Source organism: Podarcis muralis, chromosome 11, assembly GCF_964188315.1.
Source record: "Podarcis muralis chromosome 11, rPodMur119.hap1.1, whole genome shotgun sequence".
NCBI classification, from domain to species: domain Eukaryota; kingdom Metazoa; phylum Chordata; class Lepidosauria; order Squamata; family Lacertidae; genus Podarcis; species Podarcis muralis.
This window is the reverse complement of record NC_135665.1, coordinates 56719643-56738673: the sequence shown is the minus strand read 5'-3', so window position 1 is coordinate 56738673 and position 19031 is coordinate 56719643. Positions and strand designations below refer to the sequence as shown.

The following is a 19031-nucleotide window of genomic DNA, read 5'->3' as shown; positions in this document are numbered from 1 at the left end:
TGCTCATGGGAGTTGAAGTCCAGCAGTCTCCGGATGGCCGCAGGTACTCCCCACCCCTCAGTCTAATGGATGGATTAATATGGAAGCTATGGAAAATCTCTAGTACATGAAAGGGTTTTCTAAGTGGCATCTCACTGTGTGATTTTGCTTTCTTGTATTTTTTACAGTTGTTGCAGTCTCAGGACATAAAGGAAGATGCTGTCCTTTGCTGTGCAATGGAGGTAGGATTACTGACATTTTCATCTTGAGACACAGGCCGGGAGATGGATCCCCTCGTTTTTTGGCTTCTTGTTGGTCTCTCTATGGTTGAAAATCAGTCAGTGGGTGAGAAAGAGGGTGGGAAGAGCCTGGCCAATAATTGTTTGCACCCCACCTCCCATGGTGTAGTGGATAGACTGGGACCTGGGAGACCTTGAGCTGCTTGGAGAAAAAGGTGGGGTATTACCAGGGCTGTCTTTACCCGGGGTGCAAGGGGTGCGGGGCATCTGGGTGCCGAATTCTGGGGGGCGCCAAATGTATAGCTACTGTATACTGGTCCCTCACTATTGGTGGCAGTGAAAAGCAATGGAGCGAAAGTCCCAATGAGTCAAGAAACAAAACAGTTTTTTCCGTTGTTACAGGCAAACGAGCCCTCCCCCCCAAAAAAGCTCAGTAACTTTGAGTTTGCCCCCCCCCCAAGAAAAGGTCAACAACTTTGGCTTCCCCCTCCCAAAAAAAAAGCTCAACGAAAGTTAATTTGGGGGTGGCTAAACTAAATTTGGGGGTGCTGGGCGGATCTTTGCACCCCGGTGGCGCAAAAGCTAAAGACGGCCCTGGGTATTACTGCCATAAATAAAATAAATTGTAACCCTGCAAGAGTAAATATCCAAATAGGGCCATAGGGTTTCTGTGTCCAGCCGCCCTGATGTTGCATTTGAAAGGCAGGATATGAATCAAAATAATGTCACTGTTTATTTATTTCCATTTACGAATTACTTCCTATAAAAGCACCAGCCATTAAAACTGCCTCACGTATAAGCACAATTAAAATGGTTTTGCGTACGAAAACAAATTCAAAGATGGAAGGAAGAAACAACCCCAACCAGAGAAGAATGGCAAACCAAGTCGATGAACTATGCTGAAATGGCAAAATTAACTGGGAAGCTCAGAAATCAAGAGGATAAGAACTTTAAAAAAGAATGGGGAAAGTTTATAATTTATTTACAAGACCACTGAAAGCAGGTTAAAACATTAGCAGGATTTTAAACACCACTTGTAAAGTAACAGAAAGTATAGATAATTTGGAAGGATAACATTTGGACAAGTATTGATATGCGGTTGTAAATATTATCATTTGGACCCATGGAAGTGATGCGGGGGGGGGGGGGGGGAGTCAGGAGATTCAGAGTAATCTCAATATTTGGATTTTGAACTGTGTTTGGGTGGGTTTTGTAAGTTTATACGTTTTAGAGTCAAAAATAAATTTAAAAAAATCTAAACCAATGCAGATACAGAATGGGATAAAACTGCTCATTTAAAAGGCTTGTTGAAAAAAGGCCTTTAGCAGATTCTCAATAGACAACAGAGAAAGCATCTGCCTCCAGCGAGGAGTTGCCACCATGCTAAAGGCCGGATTCTGGTATCATTTGAACTGGACCTCCTAATGAGGGAGGGAGGGGTGTTATCGGCTTGCTTTGTTCTTCTTTCATCATGTATTTTGTATTTTTATCTTGCATTTTTATGATGCGAAACCGCCCTGAGATCTACGGATGAAGGTTGTGGTATACAAATTAAATTAATAAACTGAATATCTGCAGGACGGCGTCTCTGGCAGAGCGCAGTGTATAAGGGATGAGACGATATTTTAGGTATCCTGGTCCCAAGCTGTACAGCCATACCTTGGGTTACAGCCTCTTCAGGTTGCGTCTTTTTGGGTTGCGGACCGCCGAAACCCAGAAGTACCGGAACGGGTTACTTCCGGGTTTCGGCGGTCGTGCATGCGCAGAAGCACTAAATCTCACTTTGCACATGCGCAGAAGCGCCGAATCGCAACCCGCCCATGCGCAGACACGGGTTGCGAACGCTGCGGGTTGCGAATGATCACATTCGCAACCCGAGCGTCCACTGTATAGGACTTTGTACACCAAAACCAGCCGTTTGAGCTTAGCCTGGCCGCTCACTGGCAGATGCTGCGATCCTTTTAAGCAGAGACGTAGCATGATGGCCGCAGTCTGATCCCACGAGCCTCTCTGGACTGCTGTGTTTTGCACCGGCTGCAGCCCCAGAGCGAAATGCGTACGCTTGCCCAAAGAAAAGCAAAACAAGATGAGACTTCCTTCTCCACCTCCTTTCTTCCCAGGTGGAGAGAGAAGGTGGACTTGGTGGCACCAGGGCAGGACAGGCCCTCTTGAATGCCCAGCGCTTGACCCCGTTCTCATTCTCTCTTTCTCGACAGCTGCAAAGCACCGGCCGGCTCCTGGAGGAGCAGCTGCCGGAGATGATGATGGAGCTCCTGGCGATTGCCCGCGACAAGATGCTGTGCCCCTCGGAGTCCATGCTGACCCGGTCCCTCCTCCTGGAGGTCATTGAGCTGCACGCCAACAACTGGAACCCCCTGACGCCCCCCATCACGCAGTACTACAACAAGACAATCCAGAAACTGACAGCCTGAGAGGGAGGCGGGGTTGGTGGTGGAGAGCCAGGAGGAGGAGGAAGACACGCACTTTAAAAACAAAACAAAAAGCAAAACACAACAGGAGAGAGAGAGAGAGAGGAGAAAGGATTTGGGCAAGGAACTGAGCTACAGCAACCAGGGAAAGGACCGAGCGACCTTTTGTGGTCCAGATACCTAAGAAGACAAACTCCCAGCATGCGTACGAATATGTTCCTGGGGGCGAAGCATGTTTCTTTTCAGCCGTGTCCTCAAGTGCCGTCGCCGCCCCCCACTCGCTCCGTGCCTGCTTTTTTTTGTTTCGAGGCTCCCCTTTCTCCATCCCGCCCCCGTCGCTCTCATTCAGCCCCACATCCCGCCGGGTCATTGTTTCGGTTCGAGAAAGAACACGGCGGACTTGAATAGGGAGCGCGGAGAGCCAGGCAGAGATGGCTTTCAGCAGCCGCCTCCTGGCTTGCAGTGACCAACTGGCGGGAGGCAGAACGCAGCAGATGTCTTTTGGGGGGACAAAGGCAGACACGTTCCACACCAGACTCTGGTAATTGACAGCTTTTGTCAGGCAAAGAGACTCCCCCCCTCCTCCCCCCCTCCTTTCTTCCACTCCTCTTGTCTTCATGGTTTTGTCTCCTTCGCTTTCCTCCTGTTCCACTCCCCTTGCACCCGACCCTGAAACCCCCATTCCAGATTAGACATTCAGAGGGGATAAAATTCTCTCTTTCACTCTTTTTTTCCCCCTCCCAAAAAAGAAAAATTGCACTGGGTATCTTTTATTTTCTTTTTTTCTCATTGGTGTATTATTTTATGCACATTATGTATAGAATATATCTTATATATACGAACGGACAAATTGCTATCTTGAGTTTTGGGAAGCAAAGATGATGTTACGACGCAAGCGGAGGGTTGCTTGTGGACCTCAAAGTACCGGGAGCACAACCCCAAAACCACTTTAGAAGTATTATAGCCACAAAATGTCTTGCCCGGTGGGTTCGCATTAACAGCCTGATTCCATGACGATTTCACCGGGACTTGTTTTCCAGATAAAAGGTCAAATCCGCACGTTGCAATTGCTGTCAGAATACACCAGCGTTGGTACCAGTTTCCTGAAGGGAACGTCTAACATAGCGATTTCATACAAAAGTGTTGAAATCTTTTAATTGCCGTGTACGCAAGTGTTTAAAGAAGCGTGTGCACAGGGACAGAGGATATCCACACGTTAAGAGTTCAGTACAAGAAACACTGGTGTTTCTCTCAGCAGTTGCAATGTGTGGCTGTTCCTTAATCATACGCTTAAATTATATTAAATTAAAGCATAGCTTAAATGAAATTCAGAGCAGTGCGCCAGATGATTTCAGAAACGGTCAGTCTGCAGCTAATCGGGTGAAGTTGAAGGTTGTGGGGGATGACATTTGTCAGCTAATCAAGAAGCAGCTCAGCCTTTGAGTTGGGGTTTGTGCGTTAACACTTTTCCTGCTTACGAACTGCTTTTTAATTCCAGTCTTATTCCTAATTACGCAGTTGAACAGTGGCCCCTTATAGTTAAGCCTAGAAACGAGAAAGAGAATCGGGGTGGGAAGAGGGGAGTGGAAGTTGTTCTTTAGAAGCCAGTAAATAGGAGGAGATATGTACGTATGTATGTGGTATTTGAAGTTTTGGACAGAGACAGAGAAAAAAGGAAGGAAGGAAGGAAGGCTTTTGTGTTGTGACAAGAAGAGTTTCATTTTTATGGGTTGTATCCAGTGTGAGTCATATTCAGAGTAAACCCATTGACACTGATCGACTTAAGTTAGCCATGTCCTTTAATTTTAGTGGGTCTAGATACAAACAACCCTATGTTTATTTTCCCAATACTTATTGTGTTGCAGAGCCATAGGGTTTTAGCTGAAACCTGCCATTTGGTTATTTCTCCCACTCTAGAAGGCCAGTTTTCTGAATGAATAAGCCACCCAAAGAGGATTATTTATCTGTGTGAGATGAAGTTTTTAGCTAAGAAGAATAATAATAATAAATTATTATTTATACCCCGCCCATCTGGCTGGGTTTCTTCCAACACTCTGGGTGGCTTCCAACAAAATATTAAAATACAATACTCCTTCAGATATTAAAAGCTTCCCTAAACAGGGCTGCCTTAAGATGTCTGTAGGGAGTTAGGGAGAAGGGAGTTATGGTGGAGAGGCCTCCGTCAACCTGGTGCCCTCAGTATGTTTTTGGACTACAGTTCCCATCAGCCCCTGCCAGCACTGAGTTGCCCAAAAGCATCAAAGCGATAAACAACTACCTGACATTCAGAAGACATCTGAAGGCAGCCCTGTTCAGGGAAGTTTTTAATATGTGAAATTTTAATGTATTTTTCATCTTTGTTGGAAGCCGCCCAGAGTGGCTGGGGAAACCCAGCCAGATGGGCGGGGTATAAATAAATTATTATTATTATTATTATTATTATTTTATTATTATTATTATTATTATTTTATTATCTTGGGAGCACCAAGGTTGAGGGAGGCTGGAGCAGAGGAAGGGTGGAACATCTACTAAGACAAGGTTCCTCGAGTACTTCACACCACAATTCCCGCTTCATTTTAAAAGCAGCTCTGTCCTTGCTGGGGGGCAGAAATGGCTGCAGGCCTTTCAATAACAATATTGAACTTAGTTGTGAGGCAGGATGAGGCCTGGTGCAAGTCACGGCACTTCGTGTTGTTAACCGTGTTTAAGGTTTACGTTTCGGTTTATCCCTTCCGGCAACAAGAAGCCCTGAAGCGATTCACAAGAAGAATAAAGCACAGTGGTGAAAACAATGCAAACATCCAGTCATTGGGGCTGTCCTGATACCCGAGAAAACCAAAAATGCCATTGCCTGGCACCGGAAGGTGGCAAAGTTGGTGTTAGGTGTGGGCCTCCCTGCAGAGAGCATTCCATCAATGGGAGTTTCTGCAGAAAAGGCCCATTCTCTCATTGTCACCTTCTAGGTCTCCCTCGGAGGTGGCACACAGAGAAGGGCCTCAGTCGACAATCTCAGGGTCTGGGCAGGTTCATATAAGGTTAAGGTGTCTCTTTAGATTTAGGAGTCCCCGGCCATATATAATGCTTTAAGGGTCCACACCAACACTTTTAAATGGACCCATGTAAAAATCAAGCATGCATTATTTGTCGGTAGCAGACAAAGTATGCCCATAGACCACCTTGGTTCCACTGCACAGGAGTTGTCTCAACAGCACAGACAGGATTGAGTATTCAGGATCTAGGTCAGGCATCCCTCCTGGACCGGCCCAAGGGCTTGACCCTCCTGAAGGCCCTTATATTGTGGGGTTGGTTGCCTTGGAATCGTCTGGACATCCAGTGCATTGGGCCCCCAATCCTTCCAGTTCCACCAAAAGCTCGGGGATTTTTCAAGCACCATCATAGGGAACAACCTAAAGCGAGGACGCCCCAACCTAGAAGTTAGCTATGAGCACATCTCCATTGCAGACTTTAATTAACCTGTTTTTAACTGTCGGGGCTTTAGTCTTAACATCCCAAGGGAAAAGTACCGGTAGTTCTGTAAAAGAATCTCGCAGGGCCCCCACCCCTTTGCTGCTAGACTGGGTGAGGAAGTGCACTTTAAGTTGGCACATTTTGGGGTACTGTTAAAGAAGCGGCAGATCTGGTTTTAAACCAGATTTTCTGAATCGTAAGGGCATGGAAAGAGCCCTGCTGGCTCACTCACACCCCCAAGGCCTATCTGGTCCAGGAGCCGATTTCACACATTGGCCACCCAGTAAATCTGAATGTGAAGCCCACAAGCAGAAGGCAAAGGGCAAAGGGCTTTCTCCAACAGAGGCATGCATACACCTGCCAGTCATTGGTGTAGCAACCATTGATAAAACATATCAGTGTTGTCATTTTCCTGTGAGACAGAAGTGGGTTAGTTGCACAAGGGAATCAAATCAGCATCATTTGAGCAACCTGAATTTGACAGTGAGAGACTGAATCCCACCCAAAAACAGTGATAGTCTGGGAGCTGCTGCTGCCAGAAAATGCCACAAGGGCCATTCGCTTTAGAAGGGAGGATAAGAGAAATTCATAGAGGAGGGGAGGAAACCAGCAACTGCTAACTGTTAGCAGGCAGTCTTCCTTGTAGCAACTCTTAACTGGGAGAAGAGAACAGGGGAAGTGTGTTGCCTATGTGTCCTGTTTCACTGCAAGTTACCCTAAAATTAAGATTTGCCACATGTAGGCTCCCAGTTTGAAACCTCGTGGTGAGACTTTCTGAGGAGGCCTGGGGCTTTTGCGAAGGGCATCAGCCTTCATCTCCCTTGCTGAGCTGCAATTTGGGGTCACTTTCCCAGTTGTTTGGCCACTTCCCTGCCCCCTGTCCCAAAACGCCTGCCAATCTGTGTGGCACCCAAGTTTTCAGAGGTAATTTCAGCCTCGGTGGCACTTGGTGTGTGTCCCTTGCAAATTTATTTTCCACCCGTCACTATTGCAAAACGACAACACCACAACCACAACCCTGTGCACTCTTTTTGGTTTAGGCAAATGGAAGAATCTCTTCTCCTGCATTAATTGGATGGGAGCAAAGAGGTAGAACACAACAAAGAATTAATACGGCCACAAACTGCCTGGTGTCATATATGAAAGTGCAGCGTTCCTCCTCTGTTCCATTCAGTGCTTTCAGTTTGACCTACGAAAAATATTAAATGGAGGGCAGAGAGAGGACCTACTCCAGTGCAGACCTATATTTTACTGCCTTTCGAAAGCCCTAAATTTTCACTTAATCACTTGCAATTTTCTTGGACTATGAAGAGGGAAAGCAAAAGCCGCATGACGGTAATTCTGTTAAAGTGCTTTGCTGCCGCCAGCCATGAAAGCTCCGGTCAGGGATGGCCTTTAATAGAGATTGCTTTTGAATAGCAGCCGTGGACCCAGCCTTAATGGAATCGGTCCCATTACTTCCTTCTGCAGTCCTGGGTTTCCTCCTCGGCCTCCAGTGGGCAACATCTGTGTTCATCTCCCGATAGCGGTGTGTCCCAGTGCCCTTCCATGACTAATTTATATGTAAGCATCCTCCAATTTAATTTCTTTCAGCCAGTGTCTTGATTATTTAACCTGATGTTCTGATTGTTCCACTCATCTGTGGAAATCTAAACGTTGGTAAAAATTATAAACAGCTTCTCCTGACATCAACAAATTGTTGGTGTGTTGTTGCTTTTAAAATATAACAACAACAAGCTAGTGGCTTCCGACTGGGGGTGCTTTTCCTCAAGTACTGTGTTTTTTGCTCTATAAGACTCACTTTCCCCCTCCTAAAAAGTAAGGGGAAATGTGTGTGTGTCTTATGGAGCAAATGCAGGCTGCGCGGTTATCCCAGAAGCCAGAACAGCAAGAGGGATTGCTGCTTTCATTGCACAGCGATCCCTCTTGCTGTTCTGGCTTCTGAGATTTTTTTTTCTTCTTGTTTTCCTCCTCCAAAAACTAGGTGCGTCTTATGGTCTGCTTGTGCGTCTTATAGAGCGCAAAATACGGTAAATGGAACCTGCAGTTGCAGCTGCAGTATACATCAGAAATTCCAGATGCTGTAGGCAAGTCAAAAAGGGAAAGCATTAGACCTCAATGCCCTCCTTCCCTGAGCTTCTCTGAGACAGAATCTTTGTTGTATCTGTTATAGACAGAACCCTGCAGTAGAACAACTCTGGGCTGATCCAGCAAGACAATCTCTTATTTAGTTGAGATGCCTCTGCCAAGCTCAATATGGAATAAATCAGCTACATCACCATCCAGTAAGGCTTTTGACAAAGCTCCCTGTGATATTCTTGCAGAGAAGCTGGTAACATGGGCTGGGCAAGGTAGCTGTTTGGTGGATTTGTGGCCAGTTGACTGACCGAACCCAAAGAGTACTCATCAATGGTTCCTCCTCATCCTGGAAAAAAGTGACCAGTGGGGTGCCACAGGGTTCTATCCTGGACCCGTTGTTGTTCAGCGTCTTTATAAATGACTTGGATGAAGGAATGGAGGGGGCACTCATCAAATTTGCAGATGACACCAAACTGGGAAGGGTCGCTAATGCCGCAGAAGACAGAATCAGAATTCAAATGACCTTAACAGATTGGAGAACTGGGCCCAAGCTAACAAAATGAATTTCAACAGGGACAAATGTAAGGTTCTGCACTGAGGCAGGAAGAACCAGCTGCAAAAATATAAGATGTGAGGGGTAGCTGCCTTGCCAGTAATTTGAAAGGGATCTAATGGTCTTGGTGGACTACAAGCTTAACATGAGTCAACAGTGTGATGCAGCAGCAGAAAAGCAAAGCTGGTGCTGTTCTAGGCTGCATCAACAGAAGTATAATCTCCAGGTCAAGGGAAGTCATTGTACTACTCTGTTATTCCACCTTGGCCAGACCACACCTGGAATACTGTGTCCGGTTCTGAACACCACAATTTAAGAAGGATAATGACCAAGCTGGAACATGTGCAGAGGAGGGCAACCAAGATGATCAGTGATATGGAAACCAAGCCTTATGAGGAATGGTTGAGGAAGTTGGGTATGTTTAGGCTAGATAAGGGAAGACTGAGAGGAAATATCTAAAGAGCTATCACATGGAAGAGGGAGCAAAAAAATTAGGAAGAACTTTCTGATGGTAAGAGCTGTTCGACAGTGGAACAGACTCCCAGAAGAGATGGTGATTTCTCCTTCCTTGGAGGTTTTTAAGCAGAGGTTGAGTGGCCATCTGTCATGGATGCTTTAGTTGAGATTCCTGCATCGCAAGGGGTTGGACTAGATGACCCTCGGGGTCCCTTCCAACTTTACAATTCTGTGAATATTAGCTTCATTTGGATCAAGGGCCAGATAGCATTGCATACACCTACACTAACATACTGTATTGGGGACACCATGACTGAACTCCACTAAACTGCAAATTTCTTAACACCTGCGCTTCTTACTCCAGAGGCTTCCCTTCTTCTGAGCTGAAGGTTTTGGGTCTTTTCATTGGCGATTGTGGTCCAAATGAACCTAGCAAAATGTGAGTATGTTCCAGGAGGGGCTGTTCACTGTAGAGCCCCAGGAAGGGGGTGCAGTGCTAAGATGCAGAAAGACGCAGTCCACTCCATAGTTAAGACTTAGCTGGTGGTATAGTAATTTCCATAGGGATGATGGGCAATCAATTCTATGACTTCTATGGGATCAAGGAAGAAGTGCACTTGGAGATATCACAAGGGGGATGGCTAAAGTCGGCCTCTGTCCCTGGGGACTCAGGACAGTGAGAATCAAACCTGCTTCACAGCTCTTTCCTGAACCTTGTTTCTTGGTCACACTTGAGTGTGACAGCATGGTGATTGGGGGGGGGGGGGGGGATAGATGTAAAAGTCTGGAGAAAATTAAGTGACTGGCCTTCCCCTTTCTGTACCAGGAATGAATTGATATTTCAGCATATTGTGGTAGCGCGGAACAGCTTGTTTCTTTGTAAACACTTTGTGGTGGTATCCAGCCCCCGTTTTTTGTTTTTTTGTTTTTCACCGAAGGATCTTAGACTTATGTAGCAACCCTCCCTTGGGAATCTCATACAGAGCAACTCTTAAGGGAACTGTCTTCTTTACTCTGAATGCTAATCTGGAATGAAAGGCCCACCCCCTTGTTCTGTTCTCGCAATTACCGCGACGTTTCAGAAGAACTCAAGGAGAGGACCAGCTAATTCACACCAGACAAACTTTGGAACGCTTTTAGCTACCCTTTCGTTTGACAAGTGGGTTTGCATGAACAGGGAGAAGGGGGTTTCCTCCACTCTTCCTAAAGATTTTAGGGAAGCGTGATCCACGGTCCTGAGCCGCTCGTGTGGATCATGCCAGTTCCGGGGTAAATTAATCTGGTTTAATATTGCTCTCTGCTCCAGGGTTTTGATGGGGGGGGGTTTAATAAAAAAGTGGATGGTGAGTCCCCTTTTTATTTCCTATGCTCTCACAACACTGGGTCCTGTATACCAGGACTTCCTAACTTTTGGGGGGCAGCCATTAGGCTATTTGCACCCTGATCCAAGGGCTGGAACAAGCCCAGCCTCTCACAAGAGTACAGGCGCCATAGTACAGTTGGCTCAAGCAATAAAATGTTTCCCATGCGCTTGTTTGGTATGAGGTCGTTGACTGGGGATGGAGTAGGAACAAATAGGTCTTCTCAAGAGGAGAGACGGGCAGTCGTAGCCCTTTGCCTTTCCAGAACGAGATAGCAACGCAGGAACGCTATTTGCGTGAAATCCAAATGCAGAACCTTTAGGGGCAGGAGGTTTCTTTTCCATTCAGCTGCAGTGCTGAGCAAAAGTTCTTACCGCGTCTTGATCAAAATCCAGGACACTCGGCAGAGACCAGATGACATTGCAGGTTCAAAGCCTTCCTGTTGGAGAAGGACAAAAAAAACAGTGGTAGCTTGTTAAGTGATCATGTGAGCATCCTTGAAGTTACTCCTTTCTGTTGCGATCCTTTGCACAATGGGGTCTACCTCCAGAAAACGTATGCCTTGGATTGCAGCCCTGGTTCTTATTCCCCACCCTGTGGATATGTCTGGTGTTGTTGTTTTTAATTTATTTAAAGCTAATTGTTTTCTTAAACTGGCTAATCATTATTACTCCTATCAACCTGGATGCACATCTAGGGTCTGCAGAATTAAGTTAACATTTAAGCTATCAAAATCCTGTGTCAAAAAAACCCAGTATGGAACAGTGGTTTTCTTTAGAACACAGAGCTACGTTAACGATTTTTTTTAATTGCAAAAATAAATAAATATGTATTTATTTTGTTTGAAAACCAACATTTAATTTAATCATTTATCATATTTTGGGTTTTTTTAAGTGCTTTTGTTTAAAAAATATTGTTAAAATGTTTTTTAAAAAACAACCATTCTGGAACTGGGGAGACTTAGATGTTTGTAATAAGAGGAAGGCGGCTGGGGGAAAAAGGCTCCCATCATTTCCAACATTTAATAGACTGTTAAGGGAAGGGAGAGGACAATTCTTCATGGCAATTCAGTTTTGTTTATGGAACATCCCGAACCGCTGTATGCTATAAAATACATCATCTGAGTAATAAAAGTTTCAAGCTCGACAGTTTGCCATCTCTGTTGATATGTGGTATCAGTTCTGGTGGTCTTAAAAGACTTGCTTATTTTGTTTGGCTTGGAAGGAAGAATGGGAGAAAGGAAGCCATTACAGCAAAAAAAAAGGACAAAACCTCTGGGTTTGGATGGAGCCATTTTTTCACTTTTAGAACAGCTGGAACGGACTGTATTGTTCATTTGTGTGCTTGATCCAGCAAGAAGCATCCATATGCTGTTCCCAGCAACTCCGGTCTTTAAATGCTCACCACACACCAAACACACACAGACATTTACAACCGTCCCTTTCAATTGCAGTGGAGAGGGCTGAGCATGCTACCGAAACCATCACACAATTAAACAACCTTCGACGGCAATCCTATCTCCATTTACCATAGAGTAAGCCCCATTAAGCTAGAAAACAAAACAGCGTTGGTGGCTTTGAAAGCTACATTTTCTTTTTTTTTTCTTTTTCTTTTTTCATATCATTTTTATTAGTTTTACAATAATACTTTCCATTGTCTCCTCTTATATTACACATTTTGCCTTTTTAGGGCCCTGACTTCCTTCAAACCTTCCTTATGATTTCCTATCTTTCATTTCAAATTTCTGCATTTTCACTATTTGACCATTGCTTTAAAATCAAAAACATGAAAACATCATACATTCTTATTCTTATCTGCAGTGGTTTTTGTACCTTTCCTTACACAGCTTCTTGCAATCCTACCAACGTATTTGATTGAATACAATTGTCTTTCAAATAATTTACAATTTGGTCCAGTCCAATTTGGTCCCGCTGTTCTCGGATTCTTCCCGTCATTTTGACCAGTTCCGCGTACTCCATTAGCTTCAATTGCCATTCTTCCTTGGTAATTCCAGAAAGCTACGTTTTCAAGGGCGTCCCAACATGTCCTTTCCTCGTCCATTCATCACTTCTGGTGGAAATCCACCATTATTACATTTATGACGGCTGAACTTTCCACAGGTGTACTGGGGGTGGGGGCTCCTCAGGGACCATATGTGCTATCCCAAATCCTTCTGGCTGTTCAGTTGGCTTCTGGGCAGTGGTAGGAATGCACCCTACCTTGGGTCTGAATGGAACCTTTTTTTTTCACTTTTAAGAGTGGCCAAAAGAAGTTGTGTTGTGCATTAGCAGCCACTATGCCGGGGACATGAGAATGCTCTTTTTATTTTTCTGGGGAAAGACCTTCAATGAACTACAACTCCCCAGTATGCCTTTGGTGGGGATGGTGCAAAATTTCACAGCTTAGATATTGAGTCACTCATAGCTTGGTGGGTTAGAGCGTGGCGCTGATAACGCCAAGGTTGCTGGTACGATCCCTGTATAGGACAGCTGTGTATTCATGCATTGTAAAGTGTTGGACTGGATCAGCTTTTCCCAACCTGTGGGTCCCCAGATGTTGTTGGACTACAACTCCCATCACCCCCAGCTAGCAAGGCCAGAGCTCAGGGATGATGGGAGTTGTAGTCCAACGACATCTGGGGACCCACAGGTTGAGAACCGCTGGACTAGATTATCCTTGGGGTCCCTTCCAGCTCTCCAATTCTATCACAGGTGTGTGTTCTGGCAGACAGAGAAGTGCCAACATTTAACAAGCGCAATCTCTGAATTTGATTTGATTTAGCAGTGGGCTTCCCTGAACCAACCCACTCCATTACTGTTACTGCTAGTATTATTACATATTAATCAATCCCACCATGACTCCAAGGAGCTCAATGGGTGGTGTATATAATTCTCCCACTCTCCAATTTATTCTCACAACAACACTGTGAAGTAGGTCCAGCTGAGTGATTGGCACAAGGTCACCTACTGAGCTTCACCATTGAGTGGGGATTTGAACCCTGGTCTCTCAAAACTCTTAACCACTAAATGCTGGATGTTATTGGCAGAAGAAGAAGAAGAGTTTGGATTTGATAACCCGCTTTATCACTAACCGAAGGAGTCTCAAAGCGGCTAACAATCTCCTTTCCCTTCCTCCCCCACAACAAACACTCTGTGAGGTGAGTGGGGCTGAGAGACTTCAGAGAAGTGTGACTAGCTCAAGGTCACCCAGCAGCTGCAAGTGGAGGAGCGGGGAAGCGAACCCGGTTCACCAGATTACGAGTCCACTGCTCTTAACCACTACACCATGAATCAAACTATGCCTCTTCCTGGACCGCATCACATCAAGCCACAGGAGGCCATTTGTACATTTGAATGCTCTCCCAACCTGCACACAGAAAACTTGAAGGAACTGGGCAGCACATAGCCTCCTGGTTATGGGATGTCTCCATTAACAGGACGGCTTTTTCTTCCTGCAGGACATCTTTCAAACATGCCTGAAGACAGAGCAGGTGCAGCCCAGGAAAAGTGTTGCCTTGTAATTCAGGGAACATCTAAACTGGGCCATAGAGAGGCGTACAATAGCAGGGATAATGTTCCCCTCCCACGCTTGAGCATCTCTGAACATGCGCCTAGGTGCATTTGAAAAAGGCACTTAGTGTTTCTGCGTGCAAAATAACCCAATCATTCTTACTCAAAAGTGTTTTCCTTTAATCTGTGTGATCTATTATATTCAACCTGGTGTTGGATGGAATTCAAGGAAAAGGCAGTCATTGTAGTGACTCTGAAAAAAAATGTACTCCTATTCATGGCCTATGCGTTTGTCCTTCAGTCTTGGCGTTGCTTTCCTTCTAAGCAACAAAGAAGGAACATTCAGCGCTCGCATTCTTTTTGTCTCTGTCATGTTTTGTCTCCTTTCTCTCTGCAACCATGCTAAAAAAATCTGTGCCCTTTCTACACACTCGCCCCAGTCAAGCCAGGGGCAGTACAGAAGCTCTCCGCGCAAGAGCCCAGCCAACTAGAATAAAATATTGGGAGGGAGGCAGGTAAGCCCCGCCCAGCTTAAATGATCACATGATGTTGTGCGCGCACACCATATGAATGGCAATGCCCAACAACTGGGGGGGGGACTCCACAAATATTTTATTGGGGGCCAAAAGGGTCCTATGAACCCAGCCAGCTTCAGCAGCCAACACTGAGTACACAAAGCTGGAATTCTCAGGATTTAGGGCTCATTCACACCCATGGGAGGGATGCGGGAGGGACTTGCCGATCAGAAGGTCAACGTTTTGAATCCCCATGATGGGGTGAGCTCCCGTTGCTCGGTCCCTGCTCCTGCCAACCTAGCAGTTCAAAAGCACGTCAAAGTGCAAGTAGATAAATAGGTACCACTCCGGTGTGAAGGTAAATGGCGTTTCCGTGCGCTGCTCTGGTTCGCCAGAAGCGGCTTAGTCATGCTGGTCACATGACCCGGAAGCTGTACGCCGGCTCCCTCAGCCAATAAAGCGAGATGAACGCCGCAACCTCAGAGTCAGTCATGACTGGACTTAATGGTCAGGGGTCCCTTTACCTTTTACACACCCATGGGCATAGCCAAGGGGGCCCCAATCAAGTAAATAATAAAAATACTTAACTAACGAACCAATCATATTGCAGATAGCTTGGTTGTGCCCCCCCAAAAAAAAACACATTTATCCTGGTTATGCCCATGTCCACACATCCATTTGCCCTTCCACTCTCCACCCCCAGAAAACCCGCAGTTTAGGGATGAATCGGAGCAAACAGCAATTGGGTTTTCTTTGTTCTGATTTCTCACTAAAGAGTGGGGTTTCCAGTGGAAATCAGGAAGGCAAAGGTTGGACCCCCGCTTTCTGGTCATGGGACAAAGTGTGGACAAGCACTTAATCTCACCCATCCAATATTCCTTCCAATCAGCTAATTGGTACAAATGTTTTCTGAAAGTGGCTCAGATATCTAGCTCAATCCCTTATTTCATTTTTTTTTAAAGGAGGGTGAACAGCAGCAGAGCTGCTCCCCTCACACCGCAAACTGCAAGACTGCCCCCCCCCCATCTGTTAGGCATGGAAGAAGGACCACACGTTACTGTCATGAAGAAGGGAGTTGCAGCAGCATGGTGAAAAGGTAGGTCTTGTCTTTTCAGGAGGAAGTCTATGGTCACTTGCCAGCAGCCTGTTTATTGACTCGTTTGCAGGGAGATTAGATGATGCATCAAGCCATGGGTAGGCAAACTAAGGCCCGTGGCCGGATCCGGCCCAATCGCCTTCTCAATCTGGCCCGCAGACGGTCCAGGAATCAGTGTGTTTTTACATGAGTAGAATGTGCCCTTTAGTTTAAAATGCACCTCTGGGTTATTTGTGGGGCACAGGAATTTATTCATATTTCTCCTCCCAGATATAGCCCACCCCATCCCAAGGTCTGAGGGACAGTGGACCAGCTCCCTGCTGAAAAAGTTTGCTGACTCCTGGATCAAGCAAGTGCATTTTCCCATCACTTTCCTTATCGGAAAATTTCCAGTCTTTTGGGGAAACAGGTTTGTTGCACACGAGTGCAAAACAAACTTTCATTGAGCACCCTGAAGTTGCCAGTATTATTAATTACATTTATTAGTCACTTTAAAAACAACTCAAAGTGACTTACAAACAATAAAAGCAGATATTTAAAAGAACAACCAAATATGCTTTGTTTTAAAGGGGAAGTTGTTGTTGTTGTTGTTATTTAAATTTGTATACAGTGGTACCTTGGGTTAAGTACTTAATTCGTTCCGGAGGTCCATTCTTAACCTGAAACTGTTCTTAACCTGAAGCACCACTTTAGCTAATGGGGCCTCCTGCTGCTGCTGCACGATTTCTGTTCTCATCCTGAAGCCAAGTTCTTAACCCGAGGTACTATTTCTGGGTTAGCGGAGTTTGCAACCTGAAGCGTTTGTAACCCGAGGTACCACTGTACTGCCTTTCACCCGAAAATCACAGGGTGGCTCAAAAGATAAAAATACAAAATGAGAACACAAAATACATAATAAAAACAAACCAATAACCCACCCAAACAAACTAGAAAGACTCGGGGATGTGATGGCGATTTTGCTGCGACATCTGTCACCCCATCGATCACCAGGGTTGATATGGCTAGTTGATATGGCCTCGCAACTCCATGTGCATCCCTCCAAAGTTGTGTGTTCAATGGGAGAGGATTTGCCATCTCGTATAGAAGGTGCATATTGGTCTTCATCAAGGGAAGACAACAGCTGCTTTGCTCTGCTAGAACCTCCTAGCTAGCTAAAGGACCATTTGTAGGAGAATGTAGCATCGCCAACCTTCCAAGACTGCAGTCCAAGGAAGGCACTGAAGGTAGCTGTCTGCCATCACCCTTTAACGGTGACAGACTCCTCCACAGAATCATTGTGTGTGACAACGCCAAGTTCCAGAAATAATTAGCACCGGGAATGTTCTCAGAATGACTTTCAGATGGAAAATGAAATCAGGGAGACATCCAAAGAAAGAAGTGTCTTTAGTAATAATAAATAATAAATAATTAAGTAGTAAAGTAATAAAGTAATAGTAAAAGGTGACTTCAGTTATCCTCGCCAGATAAATTCTGGTTACAATAAAGAAGGAAAAATTTCTAGATACTCTAAATGGCTGCAAGAGGGCAAGCGACCCTGCACTTAATTCCAGGTGGGACCCAAGAACAAGAGCAATATGTAAGCAGTACAGTGGTACCTCGGGTTACAGATGCTTCAGGTTACATACGCTTCAGGTTACAGACTCCACTAACCCAGAAATAGTACCTCAGGTTAAGAACTTTGCCTCAGGATGAGAACAGAAATCGTGCTCCGGCATGGCGGCAGCAGTGAGAGGCCCCATTAGCTAAAGTGGTGCTTCAGGTTAAGAACGGACCTCTGGAATGAATTAAGTACTTAACCTGAGGTACCACTGTATTAAATAGACTGGAAACAATGACCAAGTCAAATTTAATGTACAGGTAAGGGGGAAATTGCTGGAAATGTCCAATACACAGTCTCATTTCACTTCTGAAGAGCAAGTAAATGAGGGAAGTGGGGGAAAGAAAGTTGAAATGGAAACTCAAGAGGGTCAAAACTTTGTAGAGTGCATTGGGGTTACTCAAAACCACAATCTTAGAAGCTCACCTGTAATGTATATTGCAGGTCAGGAACTGTAACCACCAAGTCCAAGAGGTTAACAAGAAGAACCAAGAAAGCTATCTGAGAAATAAAGGCTTCTTTCAAAAAACGAATGTCTTGTCAAATGAGGAGAGGGGGAGCAGCTAAGTGGCAGGGACAGCCAATACTATGCTTCTCCCAGTAAAGGTAAAAAGGGAAAAGGACCCCTGAATGGTTAAGTCCAGTCAAAGGCGACTATGGGGTTGCGGCCTTCATCTCACTTTCAGGCCGAGGGAGACAGCGTTTGTCCACAGACAGCTTTCCAGGTCATGTGGCCAGCAGGACTAAACCGCGTCCGGTGCAACAGAACACCGTGACAGAAACCAGAGCGCATGGAAACACCGTTTCCCTTCCCACCACAGCGGTACCTATTTATCTACTTGCACTGGTGTGCTTTTGAACTGCTAGCTTGGCAGGAGCTGGGACAGAGCAATGGGAGCTCACTCCATCACAGGGATTCAAACTGCCGACCTTCTGATCCGCAAGCCCAAGAGGCTCAGTGGTTTAGACCACAGCGCCACCAGCTCCTCCCAGTGCATCTGCACAGCACAGTTTTTCCCACCACCAGGTCCTCCCACTGTCCCTCCCGGTAGGCATCAGTGAATTACCTGGAGTTCAGGTGAGCACTGCCAACCCACCACGCCATCTGCTCCTGACTGAGACCAGCAATAAAAAGAAAATCTTTAAATATATCCAAAGCTGATGATTAGCTAGGGAGGCAGTTGGGCCATGGGATATCAAGAGAGCGAAAGATGTGCTAACAGAGAATAAAAACACATAAGTTTGCAAAGAAACTGAATGTTGGTTGGTTTTTTGCATCTGACTTCACTGCAGAAGATGAATGGCAAATATATCTTCAGAAATGGAGTCTGAGGAACTGAAGCAAAAGGTACTGACAGAAGATGAAGGTCCAAACCTTATGGAGAAATTAAAGACAAGCAAATCACCAGGCCCAGATGACGTCCATCCAACAGGAACTCAAATATGGCAATGCTGATCTTGTAACAAAAGTAGTTAACAGATCAATATCTCTACCAAAGGACTGGGAAATGGATACCGTACAGCCTATTTTATAAAAGGGATCTGGGATTGATCCAGGAAAACTACAGGCCTAGTTAGATTAATGTCATTTTCAGGTAAATTGGCGAAAAGTATTAAAGGATAAAACTATCAAGCACACAGAAGGATAAATTTTGCTGAAGAAGAATCAGCATGGCTTCTGCAAATATACAGCCTTCCTCACTGACCTTTCAGAGTTCTCTGTGAGGGTCACCAGGCATGTGAATAGGGG

General features: G+C 45.4%; 1 protein-coding gene across 5 annotated transcripts in view; it reads left to right on the top strand.

Moving 5' to 3' along the window:
* CTIF (cap binding complex dependent translation initiation factor) overlaps positions 1-11710 on the top strand; it is a 198128-nt gene extending 186418 nt beyond the window's left edge. For all 5 annotated transcript variants that reach the window (XM_028748038.2, XM_028748039.2, XM_028748041.2 and 2 more), the window contains 2 exons: positions 168-221; positions 2435-11710. In XM_028748038.2, coding sequence (XP_028603871.2) covers positions 168-221; positions 2435-2650 — 270 coding nt within the window. In that variant the 3' untranslated portion in view covers positions 2651-11710. The remainder of the gene's footprint in view (positions 1-167; positions 222-2434) is intronic.
* The last annotated feature ends 7321 nt before the right edge of the window (positions 11711-19031 follow it).